General features: G+C 39.6%; 1 protein-coding gene and 1 long non-coding RNA gene across 3 annotated transcripts in view; one reads left to right on the forward strand and one right to left on the reverse strand.

Moving 5' to 3' along the window:
- The window catches only part of slc4a4a (solute carrier family 4 member 4a), a 54,191-nt gene extending 40,347 nt beyond the window's left edge, over window positions 1-13,844 (forward strand). For both annotated transcript variants that reach the window (XM_056375486.1, XM_056375487.1), the window contains exons 16-27: window positions 640-710; window positions 1,166-1,351; window positions 1,498-1,611; window positions 1,874-2,035; window positions 3,188-3,366; window positions 4,248-4,320; window positions 4,584-4,652; window positions 4,895-5,068; window positions 5,577-5,738; window positions 7,158-7,251; window positions 8,747-8,826; window positions 11,147-13,844. In XM_056375486.1, coding sequence (XP_056231461.1) covers window positions 640-710; window positions 1,166-1,351; window positions 1,498-1,611; window positions 1,874-2,035; window positions 3,188-3,366; window positions 4,248-4,320; window positions 4,584-4,652; window positions 4,895-5,068; window positions 5,577-5,738; window positions 7,158-7,251; window positions 8,747-8,790 — 1,328 coding nt within the window. In that variant the 3' untranslated portion in view covers window positions 8,791-8,826; window positions 11,147-13,844. The remainder of the gene's footprint in view (window positions 1-639; window positions 711-1,165; window positions 1,352-1,497; window positions 1,612-1,873; window positions 2,036-3,187; window positions 3,367-4,247; window positions 4,321-4,583; window positions 4,653-4,894; window positions 5,069-5,576; window positions 5,739-7,157; window positions 7,252-8,746; window positions 8,827-11,146) is intronic.
- LOC130169073 (uncharacterized) overlaps window positions 12,712-24,954 on the reverse strand; it is a 74,876-nt gene continuing 62,633 nt past the window's right edge. The window contains exon 6 of the long non-coding RNA XR_008827786.1: window positions 12,712-14,649. This is a non-coding gene — a long non-coding RNA (uncharacterized LOC130169073). The remainder of the gene's footprint in view (window positions 14,650-24,954) is intronic.

The raw sequence follows: 24,954 nt of genomic DNA on the forward strand, positions 1-24,954 counted from the left end.
TTGGTTGTAGGGAGTGATTGCAGCTTCATGGGGTCTTGTTTTGGCATAAAGGGGCAGATATTTGAGACGTGAAAAAGAGCTGTTGAGCTCTTTATTGTCTTCTCTGATGGAGGATGGGGCAGCCCTCAGTTTATGGTAATCCCCTACTGCTTTGAAAAATCTCACTCTCTGACACACACAGAAATGTGCAGAGCATATCGGGGAGGCAGCCGTTTACATGTGATGAGCGAGCAGCTGCCATATCATCGCAGTAGAGTTGTGTAACACAAGCAGCAAGTCAAGGAAGCTCTGGCTGTTTGGTCCTGGGGAGAGAGTGTCGGTCTGTCGGTCACACGCTTTAATTAATATATTAATGGAACTTAGAAAAGTGAAAGTCTGACAGTCTGAGTGTGAGATGCCCTGAATAGTCACTTTACAACTTTTCTTTTACTAGGATTTGAAAACAACCAATCAGCAGTGTTATAGCTGTAAGGCGTTATAGGATGGGTTTATAAGTTTTGTCTAGAGAGAGTCGTGCTGCTTGTCAACATGTTGACATCCTCCCCATGACCACACCCATCTGTATACATGCGAAGTGCACACATGTAAGTATGTGTTTAAAAACTTGTACTGAGGTTGTGCTTCCCTGTGTGTGTGCAGAGAACAGTACAGACATCGTCGGTGATCCTTTAGAAGGTACTGCAGTCTGGTATTGGAACAACACTGACCTGGTAAGTTTCCTGTTTCACTGCTGCACGCAAAATCCTTCTTATTGATAGTTGCTGTGATTCACCGTCTGTGCTACTGGTTACTGTCTCAGCAACATCTGTAACACAGTATACTGCAGTGAACTGTATATGTTTCCCCAGTTTACTTGAGTTATTGGGTCACAAATCTCATGACAAACACAAATGGCGAGATAAAGAGTGAAAAAGACGTTTGTGTTTGTAAGTTCAACAATGTCACAAGGAAAAGTGGATAGTGTGATAAGATAAGATACTTCTTTCCAATTGGAGGTTACTGTGACACTGTAAGTTGGCTTGTCTTTATCTCTTTAAACCAAAACAATGAAAGTCGAGACAGTTATCAGTCAGCAGCTCTGGTGCAGGAGTTCTTCAATTACAGCCCTCTGTTTGATCCGTTACAGCTTTGGTTGCTCACGATGCTGTTTGTTTCCTCTGTGCAGCCAATGAACGCCACATGGTCGTCCCTCACCAAGACGGAGTGCTTGAAGTACAAAGGGGAGCTGGTGGGGAAAGCCTGCGACTCCGTTCCCGACATCGCCCTCATGTCCTTCATCCTGTTCTTTGGCACTTACACCTGCTCCATGTGTCTGAAGAAGTTCAAGACCAGCCCGTTCTTCCCCACCACTGTGAGTCGCTCGCTGCGACACGGAACATGCTGAGATGATTTAACCCAGCAAGTCACCTGGAAAGAAAATAAATTAGGTTTTCCAAATGTTTCCCACCTGTTAATGGGACAGCAGATTACAGAGTGTCTGTGTTTCCTTTCGCCCAGGTGAGGAAACTCATCAGTGACTTTGCCATCATCCTGGCCATCCTCATCTTCTGTGGAGTCGACATGCTCGTCGGAGTCGATACTCCTAAACTCATTGTGCCAACTGAATTCAAGGTGAGTCCCTCCCTGTCCCAGAAAACCTGACTCCAATAAACTCACCACCTTGCATTTAAAATTATTTGCTATGATGATTTAAATTTGTAAAGCAAGTTTTAAGACACTACAGTTTCCAGACCAAAGTGAAATGAACTAAAACCTGAGGCAGTAGCTTCGGTCGTCAGAGGAATGGCAATTAAATGTAGATCCTCCGTGGTGAAATATAATGTAATGTAAATGTTTATGAAAGAAAATACTGTGTGTCCTGTGTACCTCATAGCCAACAAGTCCTAACCGGGGCTGGTTTGTGCCCCCGTTCGGAGGAAACCCCTGGTGGGTTTACCTGGCGTCGGCTCTTCCCGCCCTGCTGGTCACCATACTGGTCTTCATGGACCAGCAGATCACTGCTGTGATCGTCAACAGGAAGGAGCACAAGCTGAAGGTAAAGAAGAAACCTCACTGTAATAAATGTATGTCAGCTAAATGTCATTGCTGTTATTTATGTTGAGTGTTTGTACCAGACACGGGAGGATGTGCTTTATAACCAAAAATCAGAGTGAGGCTTCCTCCTCCTTTCTGTCTCTCTGACCTGATTTATGTGAAGTCAGGACTGTCGTGCATTTCTCCCATCAAACTGCAATCTGTACAGGACACTGGCTACCTTCACACTGTAGCTAAATATGGCTGTCATTCTTCTCATGGGAGTGAGAGATGTTTCATGGGAGTGACTGAACACAGTTTAGTTAAAAAAAGCAGCCACTTGAAATGTTCACAGTCGCTGCTGAAGTTGAGCAATGATTTCTTTGATTTAAGCGATTTAAACGTTTCACAGAACTGAACTGAACTGAACAGAAGTGAATTGCTCTTCTGCTGCAGCGTTAATCATCATATGAGTTAGAATAAAGAGTCAGTCAGTCGCACCGTATCTCCACAGAAGGAGCAAAACGTGTAATAATACGCTTCAGGCTGCGTTTACAGGCGTATACCAGGAGTAAAACACGACTTGTTATGTTCCAAGCTGGACTCATTTTAAATCAGTAGCGAATGTGTTCAGTCAGATGCGACGAGACAGACGACCGAAAAACTTTCTGTGTGGACACGGTGTCAGAGAGCAGTGTTTTACGTGTTTGTTTGTAAAGCTGCAGGAGGCTCACACTGTTCTGCTTGAGTCTGTGTTTCCCTGAATCTCTACAGAGGAGGAGGAGAGTAAAGTTAGCACAGCACAGCACAGCACAGCACAGCACAGCACAGCACAGCGAGACACATTAACAACATCTATGGAAAATATTAACCTTTAATGTTGTTTTGGTGGAGTGGGAACGTCTGATGTGATGCTGGTTGTATTGATTAGTGCTGCAGGTAAACATGGAGGAAGTGTTGAGTGTGAACTAATGGGAGCAGGGAAATTAAAAAGAGAGGCTTGTCTCCGATATAAGTCTGGTTGTCTTTATTTTAGGATTTAGATTGTCTGATCAAACCATATGAATTTATTTACTGGGATTTAACTGCGCCTGTGCTCTGCTTACTCTCTCTGTCTCTCTCTCTCGACAAACGTGACCTTTTCTTGACCTTTTGTGTTTGTTTTCTGTACCAGAAAGGGGCAGGTTACCATCTGGATCTGTTCTGGGTGGCTGTTCTGCTGGTGATCTGCTCCTTCATGGGTCTGCCGTGGTATGTGGCCGCCACCGTCATCTCCATCGCTCACATCGACAGTCTGAAGATGGAAACGGAAACGTCGGCTCCTGGAGAGCAGCCAAAGTTCCTGGGTGTGAGGTAAGACCGGTGCAATAGCTAAAGTAGAGATAATAGATAATGTTTTAAAATTTCCACCTGCATCTGGATCCACGAAATACACACATGGTGTTAAATATTGAACCGTAGGAGAGTCAGATTCATAGTGAATTAAATGTATCCTGCTGCTTCCCATCTGGAGGAGCGATGTCAGCTGTTGTAGAGGTTGTGTGAACCTGTTGTTGAAGTTCATGGCACTTATAAAACACCATTCAGAAGTTCTTCTTCGGCTCACTGTCTTGACTGTCAGTAGTTAGTCGCTCAAACAAACACATGAACACACACCCTGGAGCCAAAACATAAAACTCTCCTGTTAAAGGGAAAGAGCTAAACTGTGATAATCTGATTGGGTTTGTGAGTCAACACATTTACTCAGTAGATTAGTGGCTGGCTCTTCATCCTGACGAGTCAAACGCTGTTCATTAATGTCATGTTAACTTCACCTCCTTTACATGACAGAAATATTACTCTTCTCTCTCCGATTAACAAAGTGTGTAATTGTCAATATGAAAATGTTCTGTTTTCATACATGTCATTAGAAGATGGGAGAGACACTTCTCTTCCTGTCTTTAGAGGTTTTTTGTTGTTGTTTGGTGACGTCCTCCCGAGCCTCCTGATGCGTCAGCTGTAAGCTGAACTAACAAAGACACTGAAACACCTATACCAACTTTACACTTCCTAGAAATGCTGGCTCTTGTTTGGACAAACTGAATGACAAACACCATTATTCACCATTTATTTTCTGTGACTTAATTGTTGAAGGTAAAAGAGTCAAAATGTCCAGATCGTGAAATTACATCAGGCAGACGTGCAAAGTTTTGTTCCTGTGATCATCGTCTTTTTTCTCTGCTTGTGTTTTGCAGAGAGCAGAGGGTCACTGGTGTGTTTGTGTTCATCCTGACAGGACTGTCTGTTTTTATGTCTCCTATTCTAAAGGTAATCGTCTTCTTGTCTTATTATGTATCGTTAGTAACTTTGTTATACAATGTACATATGCTATTTAATTGTATGTATTTGTTAAGGTGTGCTCTCTGGCACAAATTTAGATTAGCATGACAGTTGTGCATCGTATCTGCTATAAATTCTCTCTCTGTTTTAGTGACAGCCGCATATTTGAGAGAACACATACCAGTGTCTTTGGACTGTGGCATGTGTTAATAAGTTTACACTTCTGTGCTTTTCTCTGCTGTTTCCCCCAGTTCATCCCCATGCCTGTGTTGTATGGAGTCTTCCTGTACATGGGAGTTGCGTCTCTAAATGGAGTGCAGGTAAATACGTCTTTTCACCACTGTAATATTACAAGATTAAGTTGCTGTGTGAAGTGAACAAAACAAATCCGAAAACGAAACAGGATGGTGTTGCATTTATTGATGTTGATGTGTTGAGTCTTACCTCTGAGATTTGAACCTTCTTTATCAAAGAAAAGTGTTGATGAAACAAGTCAAACCAGCGTCTAGCTCGTAACTCTGACGTGTATATGATGTATATCTCTACCTCTGTGTATCTGCAGTTTATGGATCGTCTCAAGCTGCTTCTGATGCCAGCGAAACACCAGCCGGACCTGGTTTACCTGCGACACGTTCCCCTCAGGAAGGTCCACCTCTTCACCTTCATCCAGATCCTTTGCCTGGCTCTGCTCTGGATCCTCAAGTCCACTGTGGCTGCCATCATATTCCCTGTCATGGTGAGGGACATTAACATCAACATTTAACCAATGAGGATTTTTGACTGTTATTTTTGTTCAGTCAGCACTCGGTATCTACTGAGGCTGCATCTGATTATTGATTATTCCATCATTTGATTATGGGACTGACCAGCTGCCAGGTCTGTGCAGTGGCAAGAAACATTTGTGATGTTTTTCCAGAATCTGGAAAATGTCTCATGGATTAAAGTCTCTGTCAACAGAGAAGGAAGCATTAGAGCAGTGTTACTCTACAACATAAACAGGTTGAGACAACTGTCAAAAAAGTATAAATAATAGATCCAGTTCAGATGCACATCACATTCTTACATCCTGAATAAAGTACAAGCAACATTTTTTGACAGAGCGGTAATGTCCCAGAGATTTGAGTTTCACACTGATCCAGGAGAAATAAAGGAGAAGCTGTTCTAACTCTGGAAACCAGCGTCTGCATTTCACTGAATTTAAAATGAAGATCAGACTGACCGACCTCTCGTTCTTCTGCCTTCAGATCCTCGCTCTCGTCGCCGTCAGAAAAGCGATGGACTACATGTTCTCCCAGCATGACCTCAGCTTTCTGGACGACATCATCCCAGAGAAGGACAAGAAGAAGAAAGAGGATGAGAAGAAGAAGAAGAAAAAACGGGGCAGCATAGACAGCGACGCTGAAGACGTAAGTGTTTTCATCCCCCCCTGTGACAATTCACCCCAATGTGTCTTCCTCAAGTCACAGAAACAAGCAAACACCTCATTTTCCCAAGTCTGTCAACCTCATCAGCAACCTCCAGCCCCGTCCCCAACCCCCAGTTTCCTTCCTAGGCAGCAGCATGAACCATTTGAGAGTTTATCCGCTGGCTAACCAATATCCAGGTCTCCGGATGTCCCTTTCTTTCATTTTCTTTTCATTTTTGGATTGGGTCTTTTTTTTATTGACTTGAGGGCATTCTGTCTGAGGAGGTTTTCTTTAAACGTAGTCCTCGAAAAGTCTTAAAAAGCAGTCGGCACCATCAGACCTGCAGACGGTCACTGTCGCTGCTGTTACAGTGGCTCCAATATACATAAATGAATGAATCGTTTTTAATTGGTACATTCATCCATCAAATTTTTGCTACTTATCTAGATCCAGATCACAACACTTAATTAATTAAATCATGTATTATTTATTGCTGGGAAGTGAAGAAAAAACAATAAAAATTTGATATAACCAATAATTCTAGTCCATACTGTCCCTACTATCGTACTTTGGTCAGACTGTAACAAGCATTACATTTACACTGACCCTTTTAATGCAACATAGAAAAATTAAATTAAACTTGGTGAAACCTTTAAAACCCTATAATCTAGATCCATAACTTTGGACTCAAGACGACCTCCATGTGGGAGCGACAGGTTTCTGAAGTGGTTTAGATGATGATGATGATGATGAGACTCATCTCTCTCAGTTATAAATGACATCAGTTGCCGGGCCAAATTTCAATGGATAATTTAGCAAAAACACCTGAAGAAGAGCTGGTGTGTTTTCTTAGTTTTAAGTTTCAGGACAGAGCTCCCAGTGTGTGATGCTTCTGGTCAGTTACATACTGTATATCCTGCCCAGTGTGGTTGAAGTGAGCCAGTCCCTGATGAAGCTTCACATCAACACAAACTGAAGTACGAATGCTCCTGAAAGAAGCATTATCAGATATCATGTTTTCCAACTCAGTCTAAGTTCACTCTCGCTTCACCAGAAATCTCTTCAATGTTACGTGACATTATCTCATTTACCTCTGGGAACCAGCAGAAGTGTAAGATGGTCCCAGGGTTTCAGGATGCATCACCACAAGCTGTTATGTAATCAGCAGTTTGTCACTTTTCAGTGAATGTTCCCTTAACAGAAAGGGCTAGAGTGTGTGTGTGTGTGTGTGTGTGTGTGTGTGTGTGTGTGTGAGTGTGAGTGTGAGTGTGAGTGTGAGTGTGAGTGTGAGTGTGAGTGTGTGTGTGTGTGTGTGTGTGTGTGTGTGTGTGTGTGTGTGTGTGTGTGTGTGTGTGTGTGTGTGTGTGTGTGTGTGTGTGTGTGTTCCAGTCTCAGATGTGTTTTTCCTCTCTCCAACAGTCTGACTATCCTTACAATGAGAATGTTCCCAGCATTAAAATCCCCATGGACATGATGGAGCAGGAGCCCTTCTTAGGTGATAAGGCCTGTGACAGTGAGTAGACTCAAACCCCCTGCAGAGCTGGAGGAGAAACTCCTCTTCGTCCTGCCTGACTCCTGCTCTGCTTCCTCACCCAGTCTCTCTGATGACGTCTCCTGTCACTAAAGAGTCGACACTGTTGTTGCATGTTTCTCTCACACTCCTTTCTTGGTTTTAACTGCATGATACTAACATGTTTTTTTTCTCCTGTTTGCTTCTCTCTCTGAATCCTTCATGTTATTTTCCAAAACCTGCACGAAAGTAACTTTTTTTTTCCTCCACTAATTTTTGCTTTTCTCTTCATGCCACTTCAATGATTTCTTCTGAATCTATTTTCTCTTCAGTTCATGATTTGAATTAATTTCACCTGTTTTTGTTGTGATTTCATGCTTTTTCAAGGGTTTTGGTCGATTTGCACCTTGTTGAGAACAAAGGTTGTAACTCTCTGAGGTCTAAGGATATTTTCTACATTATTTCTTCCGGTATTTGCTTATAAATTAATACCCAAATGTTTTATATCGAAATTTTCAGAACAATCTCAGCTCTTTCTGTGAGGCCCCTCTTTGCACTGTGCAAACAAACCTTTACTGATGTGGCTGAATTGTTTTGGTGCTTGAAATGGGTTTACCAAAGGTTCATAAAAACAGTGATAAATGCATAATAAATGTTTAAAATTAAAAGTGTTGTCACTCTACTTTAACCAAATTTTAGAGGCCTGCTTGGAGGCCTTCTAGCTCCGCCTATCAGCATGTACAATCTCGCAAGAATATCAAACGGAAAGTGTAGAGTCAACAGATTCTAACATTTAAACCATATTTCTACACTGTATCATCGCTAAGGTAACAATAGAAACATCCGTGCGCCTCAGAGGCTGAAGGTTGTTTAAAACACATATACACCTGATAATTCGCACACCTACATCTGACTTTTGCCTTTCATCTATTTTTATTTCATTTATTTTCATACCGTGTCTCTATTTGCTTGGTCTTTTTGTGAAGTACTTCATGACGTCTGATCTAAGAAGATGACACTAGACTTTATTTCATTAATGCAAAATTATGTAGTGTAGACAACAGTTAACGTTAGAACAAATTCATATTTACTATATTAAATCAAATTATTTTAGGAATACTTTGTTAATTTTTGGTGGTTCATGATTTAAAAAAAAAAAAAGTGTATTTTTAATAAGATATGTCCAAATACAGTTTGTTTCGCCCTTGCATGGGACGTTGTGTTCCTTTTGATCTAGTTGCTACTGACAGCAATCCTTAAACCTTTTGTTCTTAAGATTTTTATAAACACTTCTTGTTGCTATTTATAAGAGACATTGTCAAAAACTTAACACACTGAATTTAAATAGACACCGTAGGAGAGTGTGCAGGTCGTCAGTCCTCTCTGAAATCAGCTGCTGTCATGTTCGGCTTCAAGTCACTGGTCTGAATGGATGTGAAACCTTAAAGTGTGAGTCAGAGAAAACATCTAAGGGCTTTTCTTTCTTCTCCTTCCACAGGAGACAAGTCCACTTCATTCCTTGACCGACACACATCGTGCTGAGCAGCTTCGCTACTACAAGTCCAACTGCTTGTCCAGGTTAGACGTGTGTGTGCGTGTGTGTTTGTGTGCACGAGAGAGTGAGGGGAACAGGTGTCATGTGCAGACTGGAAGCTGATAGCCACAAATACAACTGGCACTGATTACTTTTTTACTTTATTCATGACCGTAGAATCAAAGGTCGCAGAAGGTCAGAAGGCGAGCTAACTAGCTAACATATAATGTAAGTCTGAACTTTAAAGGTCAGCTAGGCTAATTAGCTTACCTATGGTTAAACTGCATTTTTTTTTCAGTGGCTAGCAGAGGCGCCACATTTCAGCTCAGATGTCTGCTCTCTGATGTCCTGCCTCGCTCTCTGGACTTGTTGTTCAGCCAGGAGATCTGTTGTTCTTTTGCTTCTTTTATGTTTTTTGGCTTTGTCGAAAGCTGACAGGAACTGAGAGGACACACACGGGGGGTAACATCTACCATTATTGTTTATATACATTCAGATGAAAAGTGCACAACCCGCTGAATTACAAATTCATACAACATCAACTAAAGGTATTTATAGTGCATGTTTTAATAATAGCCATGTATCAAATGACAATGTAAAAGAACCTACAGTTCCACTCCAGTTAGAGACTGAACTCAGACAAAAAGAACAAGAAACAGTTACAGTTGTAATAATGGTCTAAAAATAGCAGAGCCTTTGCGTCTGTATTGACCTTGTTACCATTACTGGTGTATGTTGCGTGATGAAATGAGCTTTAGAGGACACAATCAGTCTTAAAGGGGCAGAACAAGCCTTGTTTTTTGGGCAAATATTTACAGCGACGGTTACGATGCCGACAAAAGAGATTATATTTCTCCATCATGTCCGCAACCTCTCATCATGACCAGGATCTGTGCGACCCCGTGTGCTCTACAACTGCGTAACAGTGACGACGAAAGAGGATTAGTGTTCGGGACAATGTGTGAAAAGCAGCTGTGATCACAGGACATCTGTGATGTCAACAAACAACTTACGAGATTTTTTTTGGTCTTCGGCTACACATGACCAGTGACTCAGTAAAAAAACATTTCACTTGTGCACTTAACCAAAAACGTGTCTTCAGCTGTTTTTCATTCCCTTGACTCACACATTTATCCAGTATTGACAGGGACACGAGTTTAAAGCGGCTCCACGCTGATGGAGAAACAGACCTGCTCTCTTTTCCTGTTACTTGTAAATGTTACTTTAGAGTCAAGAGGCATATCAGTGGTTTGGACACGTGTCCATTAGAGTCAGTGACATTGGACTGGGCATGAATCGCAGTGATGCCCCCCCCCACCCACAAAACTAATCCTGTCCCACTAAGACTGAAGCCAAATTGCTTTGAGCTCAGATGACCTCAGCAACCATCAAACCATGTTGACTGGGTGTATATCTGCAGAGCCTCCAGAGACCAAACACGATGTTTTAATGTGTACAGCTGCAATAATTAGTCGATTAATGGGTTAGTCAGTCGACACAAACTTACTTGTCATTTTTTTACGCAGAAGAGCCAAAAATCAGCTTGTTTCATGTTTCTCTTTGTTACTGAACAGCTTTGTGTTGTTTGGACTGTTGGCAGGCATTTTTCTCTATTGTCTGATATTTTAATTGATTAATTAAGAAAATATTAGATGGATAAATCAATGATGAAAGTAACCAGTGAGCTATTTAGTTTCATGATGATGTAGTGAGGTGTTTGAAGTCTGATTTCAATTGTTTCGTCATTTCCAATTGGACAAAAAATTAATGATATAGAAAAATGGCTCTCGCCACAAGATCTAATGTGTGATGACCAAAGGCGTAGCTTTGGTCTGAACATTGGTAGAGACGCAACAAGGCATAAAAATATCATAGTGTAGTTATATATATATATATATATATATATATATATATATATATATATTCTAATACCTCACTGTACTATGTCATAGAAACATCATAGTATGACTTTTTTCCTTATACATAGTATAGTTATATACTTTTTAATGCCTTACTATACTATGACTTTATGCCCTTTTATGACTCTCTTATACATAGTATAATAAGGCATAAAGTCATAGTATAGTTATACATACTTTACTATACTATGACTCTCTTATACATAGTGTGTCAAAAAAAAGTCATAAAACCATCATGGTACAACTTAATCTAACAAAGGTCCACTCAACATAATGGGTATTTTTACTTTTATAGTTAAAGTACATTTTGAATGCAGGACGTTTACTTGTGATGAAGTACTTTTATGGTGTGGTATTTGCTCCTCCTTACTTAAAGTAGGCATCTGAATATTTGCTCCACCACTTGTTACACTACATCCTAACAATAGACGTCTTTGTATTTCAGCCCTGAGATGAGTCCGCTGAAGTCTGTGCCTCAGATTAGAATAGACATGGACCCAGACGATGATAATTCATTCTACTGGAAGAGCAGAGGATCTGAAACATCTCTGTAGAGCACTGAACCACCGTCGGGCGAATCCTGCAGCATCCGCAACACAACTCTCTCTGTCTTTTACTCACTTAATATTAAAAATACTGTCTTTTTTTTTTTTCTATTAATGGAACAGTTTTAAAACCATTTCTTTCCTCACTATCTTCTCGTGGTCTTTGTCCCACAGCTCCACAGTAAACAGTCTTTGTGTCTGACTTGAACACAGTTAAATGTAACTCCTTACTTACTCTTCTGTTCAGCTCCTGCCACATACCGCTGATCAACAGTAAAATGCTGCAGCTCTCTGACCATGCATGGAGTGATGGAGTGCCCTCCCTGCTCTTTTTATATAAATATATATAAATATCATCTGTCTGAATTTTTATATAAATCAAATTACTCTAATAACATTTTCCTGTAGCAGGAAAATTATGTTTTTATAGCTCTACCTCTTGTTTTAGATTCAATGCTTATTATGAACAAATGCAACATGTTGATTTTTGACGCAGCATGGGGTTTTGATATTTTCTCTCTGGCTTCTTGCAGAGATGAAATGATTCAAGAGATTCACTGTATTATAGCTTGTGAAGGAAATGTGTGCAAATAGATATTTTAAGTAAATTAACAGTTAATTAACAATGCATATTTGTATGTGCAGATGAGATGAATATTTTTATCATCACTTTTTGATGCAGCTTTGATTGCTTCACCTTCTCTTTCTAATTTTCTGAATCTTTCTTTCACATGTTCAATTCAAAACTTTTGTTACTTGTTTAAATTAAATCAAACGTGTCTATCTTTTTTTTTTTTATGATTATGTTGTGTGTGTATGTTGGTAACCTTTTCTTATGTCATTTTTTTTCTTTGTGGGTAGAAAACAGTTCAGCGATACATAATCATCTGATTTTCCTCAGCCAAACTTAAACTCTAATTAGGAGTTCATATCATATAATTACTTGTGCTTTACCTAAGTGGCTTATAAGAGATTGATCCAGACTGAAATTCTTATCGTAACAATATGAGAAGGGAATCAAATCCATGTAAGCCTCATGCAGTGGGACGGGCTCGTTTCTTTTTGTCTCAGCTGCTGTTGGAATTATCTGATGTGAAAATGGAAACACGTTTCATTTTGTTTTGTGTATTAAAAGGACAGATTTGGATTTTTTTTTCAAGTCCATCTTGACAGAATATTCACATGCCAGTGTGTACATTGAGGCGGCGACTGGTCACTGTACTTATTCCTCCTGGCAAAGTGAGCCCTTTGTCGTGTGACTCCAGTGTCAGACACGGGGGACAGAATATCAGCTGATGTAGCTCACAACAGAAATGCACAACTATATCTGAGATCACTTGTAGTTCACAGCTCTTCCAGCAGGGGGCACTGACAAGTTATTTTTCAACATCATCATTTAAAAAAACAAAAATAATAAACCTAAGAAATCCATATCAAGATGTTTGTGTTGCAAAAAAAAAGTCTACAATACACAGACAATATATTGATTTTTGAGAAATCAGGTTATAATCCACAGTGCTCGTTTTGCACTAAAAAGCATTTTACTAACTGAATAAACCTGCCGTTTGGGCTTGAGGACTTGTCGCTATGACAACAGATCCAGACAAACAAAAAAACAAGTTAATCACGAGTGTCGAGTTCAGCAAAACTACATGAAACTAACAGGACGTGTCCCTGCGCTGCAGCTCAGTGAGCAAACGCCTCTGTACCACAAAGACCATAACTTCCTCCGTCTAACAGCTGAATTCAGGAGTGCATTTTGTCCCCCAGTGTAGTCGCACCAAGAAGGGACTGTTTCATGGCCAGTATGAACAGGAGGGATGATAACAGTGATTTACGCAACATATATGCCATGTGATAGACTTGCTAAAACTTCACAGCATTCCCTACAGAGCGGCCAGTGAGTCCAAAGTCACATAGAGAAAAAATAAAGCCCCTCAGATTGGACAGCTTGACTTGTATTGGCCAGTATTACCTACAGAACAAAGTGTGGCTTCTTTAGCACTGTTCATCATCACCGTATCCCCACTGTATCTCTGACGGGCAAACTGAAGCGCTTTCTCACTTTGATTTTTAGGTCTCAGTGGGTCACGGATTCGATTTGAAGTCCACGCCGTCCTCAGCACCACTACAGAAACACAATTAAACTGTGTGATAAATGAGCCGCCTTCTTCCTCTGTAAATCCTGTACATAAAGGCATGTCGGCTCGAAACCAAAACGCAGCAAGTTACTTTGTACCACCACTGGTCAGTGTGTTGAATTTGTTTTTGTCCGTTTGTTTCAGTCCATCAGCCGAAGTAACTTTGTACATCAGTGTTTTTTAGCCGTCAACAGCCGAACGTGTCTGGGTCATGTTATGTGGGGAGTTGTTAGTGTAAAGTGTGTCATACTGTGTAAGCATGTCAGACAAAAATCTGCAACATGAAATCAAAAACTTGTTAATGATGTTAATTATAGCGTATGAAATACTGATACTTTTTTTTTTTTTTGGATTAACTTTTTGTGAATTTTTAGAAACAGGTGAAATTGTTTATTTTAGAATTTATATTTTTCAAATGAAATGTATATTGAAAATAAACAGAAATATCAGACAGTGATGGTGTGCTGCCTTTTTTGGGAAACGCTTTACACTTTCTGCCATTTAATGAACCGTTTATACCAAATTTTAAAACACAGTTGTAATAAAATATATTTTCATGGGAGAAGCTGATTGTTGACAAATATTGTACATTAACTTGTAAAATGTCCTTATATCTGCATTATAGTGTGTTACAAATCATTTATAAAAAAATCTTAAATTCTATTTATAAATGCTAAAGAGGGATAATAAACTGTTACCATTATATGAAATAAGAAAAGAATAAATTAGGTAACTGATGGAGCTGAGATGATCAGTCGATCGTTTAAGCAAAAATTCCAAACAATCCTGAGTTCCAATGTTTTTGTTCCTTTTACTTAGGTGACAGTAAATCAATTAAGAATTAGTGTTTAGGACTGGTGATTGGACAAAAACTATTTGGATACATCAACTTGAGTTTTAGGAAATTCTTTTTTTTTATGGACCAAATGATTATTTGTCGGGTCTCAGTTTAATCACAGTTAACTGAATATTTTCACATTTCTTACTACAAAACAATATGTCACCTTGGACTTTAGAAAACTGATGGTCATTTTTTTTTTTTTTTTACTAGATTCAAATATATTAAAGACTAATTAATCAATAATGTGAACAATCATTGTAGCATTTCAAATCTCTAATTATATTTTTTCTTTTATCTCCACACATCACTTGGCAACATAGAAGAATATAATACTACTCACTGCTTCCTGATGAGCAGATGACGTTCCTCATGGTTTCTGGGTCAGTAGCTCCCTCTAGTGTCAGAGCAGCAGCATCACAAACTGCAGACGAGAGGTTCAGTTACCTCAATGAAATCCCTTCAGGCTGGAGAAATACTATTACTACTACCACATTCTGAAAATACATACATACAGTGTACTACCACGTACCACTAGTGCCAGTGCTACTCCTATTTCTGCCACTACCACAAGTACTACTTCTACTGCTGCTGCTGCTGCTACCCGTCCTCAGGTCAGTCTGTGCTGCAGGGTTCAAGAGTCAAGTACTATTGGCAGGAGGTTAACTACTAGTTTAATGTGTACTTTTGTCTGAAGGTAGGAAAAGCTGAAGTAGATACTTCGAAAAATCTAAATATCTGTGTAGCAGAAGTACAACGTAACATTTTAAACCTACCACAAAAACGAAACACACAAATCAAAGCAGTGATGGTGAATTTGTTGATGTCATTTCACTTCTATGTCTAATCAGGAGCTTCCCAGTTCATTAGCAGATACCCAATTACAGATCAGTAAATTACAAAACAAAATGACCAAGTTAATGACATGAAAACGTGACCTGTATGAAGGTGACTGCTCTTTGTTTCCACTAGAGGACGAACAAGAGCTGTGGAGGACAGATACAGAGTGTGTGTGTGTGTATGTGAGAAATAAAAAGAGCAATACATTGAGAACTACTATTGCTGCTACAACTACCACCAGCAGCACTACTACTGTACTACTAACATCACTACTGCTACTACCACCACATGTACTACTACCACTACCATTGTTAACTACTACTTCAAACTGTATCACTTTCATCGCTGTACTTGTACCATTACCAACAACTGTACTAGTACTGTACTACTAACACCAACACTACTGTTACCACAATATGTACCACTACCACCACCAATACTACTGACAGAAACTGAACATGCACACATACAGTGTACAAGTACCCATCCCAGTGCTGAGGTCAAAGCTTTAATTTGTCCACCCTCTGTAGTTTGTGTTTACTGCTAGTTAGCTGTAACACTTTAATCTACGGATCCTGTATTTTTCTTGCAGACTTTCCTTAAACTTTGCTGATATTTAGCTGTTGATTTTTTAAAATGTTTTATTTATTTCCAAGAAAGGCCAGTACCAGTGCAGAGGGCAGGTACATAACAACTATAACCACTAACTCTCTCTACATTTCCATTTCCAGTAGCAAATTGCATCTGCCCTTTCTTATAATTTACAGTAATACCAGCTGAGACTTCCTCTTTTATTCATCCTGTGAATTATTACAGGTGATGAGGGATCACAAGTGGCCATTAAAATCCTTTTAAAGGTTCACCTGCCAAAAAAGACAAACTACAGGTTTACCATTTAACTTCTGCACTTAAAAGACTGTGATTGGCCTGTACAGAGTGTATTTTATTAATTAAACTGTATAATTATCACAGGGGGCGTGCTGTAGGAGTCATGGAGGAGGCATGAGTTGACACTTGGCCACTGATGAATGAAAAAAGGAATGAAAGTAAAAGATAATAATCACAAATGACAGAGCAAAGAAGAGAAGGAGACAATACAAGAGAAAGATTTTCCCACTGACAACGAATATAAACTGAACAGATATGAACCGTATCATTAAGCTGCTGCGTCTCAACACCGTGAATAATCACAGAGCTGCAGCTGTGATCCACAGCGCCCCAAATACTGTGTTCGCCCGCTGACGTCATGCGGCGTCACTGCTGTAAGAACTCACTCCAACACCAACAGATCAAACAACAACATCACGTTGTTGTTCTGATGCTATTTTGTGGGTTTTTCAGTGTTTTGTGATTTTTATTTACCTACAAGAAAAACGACAAAGACGTCACAACGATGTCAACAGCAGCTGAAAGCTTTATTGACAAAATGTGATAAAAAGGCAGAATGTGAAAAGCACAGATATTTTGTTAAGTGTCCTCAACAGAATTCCCACTGAGGGATTTTGATCAGTTTAAGGAAAAAGTTTTTAAGGACAAGTGTTCACTTTTGGAAATCAGATTCAGCCTTGATTTGATTCTCACTTTAGTGGCAGACTGATCCCCCCCTGCCCTGAATGGTTTTACATTTTGTTTCTTTTGCTCAGATGACACTTGCTCTGTATTTTAATTTATAATATAACTGATTCAATGATTTTCTGATTGATGGATTAATGAACTTATTATTTCAGTTCGGCATTGTTCAGTTAACTTCAAACATGAGACTGAATGTGTGTATGTGTGTGTGTGTGTGTAAAACAAGTAATAGTGCCATGTCTAAATGTAAACCCTTGAAGCCTAATAGCTTGTATTAGGTCAAAGTAATGTACTGTAAATTATAAACACTATAAAACTTCTGAAATCATACAACAGATCGATTAATCAATAATTAATCAATATAATAATAATCGTTATAAACCTCAACTCAAGCCCCTCAAATTTACCTTTTAGCGGGACCCCACCCCTAGGTTGGGAACCATTGGAAAATCCAGCTATCTGTAAATAAAGAAGGTAAATCCAGCAGTAAAATGTTGCTTGTGTTGCTGATGAAGATGTTGCTGAATTTCCTTGTGTTTTGTCTGTCTGCATGTGTGTGTGATGCAGTGCATTGAACTCTCAGGGCCACCGTACAAGTGCCCATAAATGGTACTTAAGTTTCTCCTGAGTGTCACACGCATCACACAAATACACAAAGGCTTCAGACTAAAACTATAAGCTACAACACAATGATCACAAAACAGAAGCCAACCACTTAAAACTCGAGGTTTAGAGTTTGCAAATGTTCATACTCATTTTTCATACTAATGCCACTTAATGTGAAGCGTTCAAAACAAACACAAACACAAGCAAAGTGGGTTGCAATTAACGTACAGAGGCAAACACAGCCTGCATGCCAGGCGCACAGCATTAGCTGACTAATGTGTACCAACTAAGAAGAAAACAAACAGCCTATTACTCAGCTCTGGGCAAATATGCAAACAACTTTAAACAGCAGAATAAATCATCTACACTTTGACAAAGACTCCTCAGTGACACACAACAAGGGAAGAAGGTGCAAAGGAAAAAGTTTTCTAGTCAGAGAGAAGAGAAAAAGAAAACGAGAACTTGGCAGACTCTCACGAGACTGAGTCAGAGGCTTATTTCTGCCATATTTGAGCAGTAATAAGAGTTGTAGAAACATACTGAGCGCACAGATGGACAGTGGAACAGCAGACCCCCCCCCCCCCCCTCGGAGACTTTTCTACCATGGAAACTGCCAAGTAAGTAAGATGCCCTTGTTACAAATGAGCTGAAAATTTTGTCTTTTCAGACCTTTACGTTACATAAAATAAATTTGTAATAAAATTTTATGTGTAGTTAGGACCTGCAATATATTAAAATAGACATTGTCGATATTTTATGATTTTCGTATCCAAAGCCTGTTACATCTCTCCAGCAGGATTTTGGAAAGTACAGAGAGATGAATTTTGCCAATGTTAGCCTTTAAATGTCGAGGTGAAAGTAAGGACATACATTTAGTAAGTACTGTATATAATGACGACTCTTAGCTACTTGTACTTTACTTGAGTAATTCCACTTTATGCTGCTTTATACTTCCACTTCAATATAATTTAGAAGCAACTACTGAATTTCTTCGTGCAATATTTTAACTGTAAGTTTTGCTATTGCTAAATAGCTAACATTAGCATTAACAGCTGCAAGTTCTCCAGTGGTGAAAAGCAACAGCAGTGTTAATTCTATATCTCTCTCTATAACGCTTTGTCTTCTGCTGAAGTTAGCATGCTAACCAGCTAGCCATGACCCGTCTCGCCACTTTCCAATAGCGACTCACTGTAGTCTCCAATCTGCCCTGAAGACGTAGCGCTGCTCAGAGGACGTATGATAACCTGGTGTGTTATAAAGACAATGATGGCCGAAGGTCTTGTCAAGCAACAATCACCACCACTGGCTCCCAGCGAGAAACTACATTTATATGTGAGCAGCTTTTCCACAACTGACAAAACCTTGAAGCGTGGAAGTTGTGTTGTTGCAAAACACTCAAAATGCACACTAGCTACAAACCAGCAGCCAACCCAGCTGACCTCAGAGCAACAAACACTTTCATGAGACCTTAGGCTGGTAATACTCAACAAGCTGAAAAATTACTCAACCAAAAACAAAAAAAAAAAAACAAAGTTTCTTCAGCTCCCACTAATATTTTTTTCCGATAATCCAGATTAAAGCAGCTCTGCCCCCAGAGAAATGTTGCATAACTCCACACCTAATGGGCTCAGGTAAACACGGCCGTTACATCTCAGCTGATGAAGTCTGGTTGTGTGATCTCGGACAGATGGAGAGGAGGCTGTGCAGTTTGTCTGCTCACCTGTGAAGAAACCTCTCTTTGCTCCCGATCCCTTCACCACCGACTCTGTGAAACAATCACTTTGTTGAGCACGACAACACGAGCGTTTACTGTGTTCATACACCTCATAGCCGCGACGGCGTCCGAGCGCGTTGACACAAGGTTTTTCGAGCCTGGCTGGATGCACAGATATTCACCTCGTCCAGTGAACCCAGATGGGGCTCTGAGGACGAGGGAGAGAGGACCCACACGGTGTTTTATTACCAATCCTAGCTGATATGCTCAGAATCTACTTTGTCATTCTAGGTCATTGTCAAAACAACAAAACAGAAAAACAGAACATTCACATTCTGTCTTGACTGGACTGATGCGACACATGGTGACAGCACGTGGTCCAGAGTCAAGATTATAAAGCTGTGGTGATGACTAGCACTGGGAACACACCACCTGCATTGCATGTACCAGCTCTATGATTTTACACAGTTTGCAGGCTACTTGAATGTTGCATTTCTTTTCATTATTTATTTAAGATAAACACAAGAAGCTTGTGCTACAGAAAATGGACCAGACTCAGTGAATAGCTCCCTAAGCTTAACATGTCCTATGATAACTATTAATTTAGCTATATAGACTAATGAGCAGTGATAACTAACATGTCTTTGGGGTCATCAGGTGGGAACCTCCTTTCACCAGTGTTTCGTCTAGTTGGTCCCACGACACCTCCAGGAGGCTAGACAGTGATCACTGGCGTCCCAGAGTCACTCCCCTAATGCCAGCCATCACTGCTCCTCACACCACGACTATTTTCTTTATCTTGCCTATGCTACCACAAACAACACCATCATCAACTCTGACAAAACACACTAACAGATTAAGCAGATTCAGCAAACAAACTCCCCTAAACAGTTGGAGAAAGTGGCGGCCATTTTGAATGAGGGAGGTAGAGTCAAGGAGAGATGCCTTTTGAGAATTAATTTATGCCAGAAAATGTCACTAAAATGCCACTGTCTCCACATGCAGCTGCCAAAATGATTAAAAATACAATATTTTTTTTTTTTTTCCATGTTGGTTTCATATTCATATTCAGCCTAGACTTTTAAACTGGTGAAAGGTGTCAGTTTTACATAATGTTGCTGGTGTGATGTCAACAGGACTTTTCTCTGTCTATTTTTGATGGGAACTGCAAATGTCACGTGTGAAAAATAGTCGAGACGCCACATCTCTAGATCACACTAGGGTTGTCACGATACCAAATTTCTGTTTCGATACCGATACCAATATGTATTTCGATATTTTTCGATACTTTTTGTAAAAAATATTTCATTATATTATGTATTGCCTTAATGGGTTATTTAAATATTTAAAGAATGTAATTTAATTTTTAAAAATATATTTTTTTATGTATTTATTAACCATGGACATGTTTTAGCTCTCTGTTTGCAGGCTACTGTAGGTTTACTACTGGGCTGGGAGGGGCTTTGTACTTCTTTCATTGACATTACAGTGCAGTGAACTGGTGAACAACATTATCACCTGTCGTTCTTGACTGAAGTCTCGGAACAAGTCCGCACGGTTGTCCTTTAAATGTTTCGACAGGTTTGAAGTGTTGCCTGCCTTTGCGAGACACACTTTGTAGCACCGCTTGCACTGCGGTGCTTCTGGGTTCAGTGGCTCGCCTTTATCGTTCGGTTTGAACCTGAAATATTTCCACACCGAACTTCGGGCCCCCATTTTGTCCACAAGTAAGGGCTTTTCTGCAGCTGCCATCTCTATCTACTGTATTTTCTTCAACCCGCTCCTTCTGTCCAAGACGCGACTTGTCGTTTCTCTCTCCTCCTCAGTCTAAACATGCGAGTGCGCGTGGGAGGCGGCTTACATCCGCTCGGGCAACTACATCACACTCGCTGGCCTCGCTGTGCTTAAAGAGACAGGCTCCAATTTACCAATTCATTTGCATTCAATAAAATGAAATAAAAGTACCGTTTGTTTTTAAATGCTGGTATAGTACCGTTTTCAAAACTCTAGTATCGCGGTACTATACTGGTACCGGTATACCGTGCAACCCTAGATCACACAGGCTGTTTTCCCGCCCTAACCCGTTACCGTGGGCGCTGAAATGAAGACCAAGCTGCCGCACACAACTCTGCAGCCAGTCTGCTTAGGAGGTGCAGCGACGTTTGCAGAGCGGCAACACCATCAGCGTCTGCTCCCGTGAGAAATCATGGGGCCGCCAATGTTTTTCACAAAGTAGATGTTGAGATGTTTCACTGGATGAGTGAAAACTTTGACCTGCTGGTGGCGCAAGAGGAAATGATTGAAGTTAGCGAATCCCATCCAGATGTTTCCTCAAAGCCTAGAACTTCACAGGGGTGCAAGAGGAAAAGTTCATCCTCCAGGGACCGTGACTGTCTGTACAAGAAGGACAGAGGGAGTGTCGGACTGACTGACTGACAGACACCATCCTTAGAGCTAAGCTGCTTCACCAGCTACAAACTGCTGTGGTTACACACCTGGTAGTGATGTCACAGCAGGTAAAACTATGCGTGGAGACTTGATCTTGCATCTTAGGTTTGAATAACACGTCTGAATAAATTCATATGACTGACACAGATGATTGAAAAATGTTCGCAGCCTCATGTTGGATGCAAATTTGCATGATTTTTAAGAATACGTTCACTCTGAGGACTCCACTTGTTTCTGTTCAGACATCAGACTGCTGTTTATAAAACACTGTCTCATTAGTCCTAAAACATTCAGTGAATACATTTGTTTTTCCTGGATTCCACCTGGTTCCAGGTAAATGCCTTTTAGAATAAACCATGTCCAGTAACACATAAAGATGTGTTGTTTCCGAACACCTCTACTAGATTCTATGTAAATATTTACAGAAATATGACGAATTCAAAAAGTCACAGCTCAACAGTAATGAGTCTGACTCACTTGAAATTTGGAACATTTCATCCTGGTTCAGGATTTAAGTGCTCTTCAAAAATAACCATCATTATGAATTAATTTGAGTTTTTTTTTTTTTTTTTAATGCAGACCTGGATCAAGACGCACATTAAATGTCAGTTTAGTGAATTGTGTGGCCCTGACTGCCTCATCCTGACGAGCTGGATTTACTGTCTGACTCACACACGTTTGGTTCCAGTCACACTGGATCTGAATATGAGAGAGAGAGAGAGAGAGAGAGAGAGAGAGAGAGAGAGAGAGAGAGAGAGAGAGAGAGAGAGAGAGATGTACTCGCATGTAACTGCCTAAGTTACAATGAAGGGAAAAGATTTTAAAGTCACGCCTGCTTGGAGTGCGACGTCCAGACCTGTGATTACTACAATTATTCTCATTTTAGCTGAAATGGTTTCTTAACACATTTGTACAGACATCTCCAGCTCTTACTAAAAAAATCACACTACTCCTCCTACACCTCAGATAAAGACTGATATTAAAATACTATTACATGTCTACATGGTGTAAAATACATCTTTTATCTATTTCTGTGTTACACAACCTCCAGACCACTCAGGCGATCTGGGGCTGCTGCGCTTACTCTTCTTCTGAGGCTTAAAAACGAAAGTCTGCTCCACATATAGTCAGTGGAACCAAACTAAACTATTTCTGCACTATAACTTTCACTCCTGTCTGTTATTTTTTCTATTCTTGAGTTTCATTATAAACTTCAATTATAAACTTTAATTTGGTTGTATTTATATTTTGGTTCATCTTCCTTATGCTATATGTTTTGATACCTTATGTCTTATTTAAAGACTTTGAATTGTGTTTATGCTACAAAATCAGGCTGAAATCACAATCAATGGACTGTTGATTCCCTTTTTTTTAAGCTATGTATCATTTCTTTATATTGTCTGCATCATATTTGAAGATATTATGAATGTAAAATCCATAAAACAATTTACTTCTAAGAATGTGTTGTTAAAATGTTATAATGCAACGAGTAGGAACATTTTTATTACAGAGGGAAAGAAAAAAAGGTCTTTGCTGGTGTTCAGGCCTGTGGGTGGCAAATGTGTTCGACAGCCTCATATAGACACAGTTTAAACAAAGCTGAGCTTCTAACTAAAGCTTAAAACATAAGCATTGTTTTATTAGCACTGGTGCTGAAGTGACCTGCTTTTATATTCTCATTTAAACCTGCTGAAGATTTAAAAAAGATAAAAAGTCTAAAAAATATCACAAAAAAAGTTTGTTCTTTGCTAAAGGTGGAAAAGTTGTTGTACTGATAAAAGCAGAATGTGCAAAGAAAGAAAAAGACTTTAGTAAATAAATCATAAAGTACATGAAGCATGAGACTTTAATCTCCACTGAAGAGACAAAAATAACAGATCTGTGTGGAGCGACGAGGAGACTGTAACATGTAACAGCTGCTGCTCTGTCACTGCACTTTAAATTTGCCACCTTTTATTTCACTGAAAGTTGTTTGTAACTGTTCAGATGATGAAAAGTTGGTTGTTAAAAAGTGCATTTTAGACATTATCTTTAGAGTTAGAGCCGCCAGCCATCACTGGGCCAGCACTGGGCCACAGCTGCTACTGTTGTTTGCCTGTAATGCTTTTACTTATTTTACTTACACTGAAGTGGAATTTAAAACGCAGGTTGAGTATAAGTTGATTATGATATTGTACTGTTGCTTTATAAACCAAACAATGAATTGATTAATCTATAAGTAATAGGCAGATTAGAGTGAATCAAAAGGAATAAATGTTAAATGTAAATTTCTTCCATTTGGTTAAAGATTTTCTTTGTAATTTAGAGAGGAGAACAAAAAAAACATGCTGTTCAGTTTAAGTTTAATACTCCAAAGATAAAACTGCCTTTACTATGTCTTTAGAAAAAGGTAGAATCAGAATCACAAGCAGGTTTATTGCCAAATAGGTTTTCACATACGAGGAATCTGCTTTGGAGTTTTGGTGTAAAACAATTAACAAAGTAAAAACAAAACAATATAAAGAAAGACAAAGCAACAGGAAGTGCTGCAGGTCATGTAGCTTAACATAAGTTAAAAAAAAAAAAACATTACTCAACTGGTTTCATGTGTATTTAATGCCGGCCCTGACAGAGTGTGCGCTGCAGATGTGCCTCACTCCAGCGCTATGACCCCTTCACACACAGCGTGGAGATCTGAACCTCAGCGCTCTCCTTCGAGAAAAAAAAAAAAAAAAACTTTTTTTTTTTTTTAAAGTTAATAGTCTCATAAGCAAACGGTGAAATTCACTTTTATGTAACAATCGTTTCACTCTCTAAAACATCTTTGACCAAACACGAGTCAATACTCCCCCTCCACATGTTGGCTTTTAAGGATGTCTCAAGTGCTGGATGTGGCGTTGGAGGAAACCCAGCAGCCGATAACACTTCTGCCTTTAGAAAAATCAGTGTGATCTCATTTATGAAATGAACCGCCGGCTCTTTCATTCCACGCGGATACGGCTTTCATTTCTGTCTGCCACTTACTGGCAAAGAAATCCATTTCATCGCAATTTTGCCTTGATTTGCCATTTCTCTCTAATGCCTTCTGAAATGTTATAGACAATATTATCAAATCCAGAGTAAAGTCTTTTGGTTAAGGGACGCTTCAGTCCATGTTATGTGTTGTTCATCTTTTACAGAGGGACTTATTGAAATTCTTGCTGCTCTGACACGCATTGAAAGCAGCTAAAAACTTTTGCTGTCTGTATTTCTGTGATAAATATTTGGCATCAATTCTCTTTATAGAAGGAATTAATATTACAAATAATGTCACAGATTTTGCAAATCTGTCAAGACGACTATTAGAACAGGTAAAACTTTGATTAGCATTTCTGATCTATAAGAAAAATTAAAAATGAAATAAATTAAAGATTATTTACACCCTGGCACAGCAGATAATGTGCTCTTACTCATTCAGCAGTAATGTCAACGGTGACAGTGAATGGCTGTGCATATGTTTGTCCTGTGTGGAAAATATTGAGAGCAATTTGATCGGCCCTCACCGGCCTGTTCATCAGGTTGGCAGCAACG

This window comes from Seriola aureovittata, chromosome 5 (genome assembly GCF_021018895.1).
Source record: "Seriola aureovittata isolate HTS-2021-v1 ecotype China chromosome 5, ASM2101889v1, whole genome shotgun sequence".
In the NCBI taxonomy this organism is placed as follows: Eukaryota; Metazoa; Chordata; class Actinopteri; order Carangiformes; family Carangidae; genus Seriola; species Seriola aureovittata.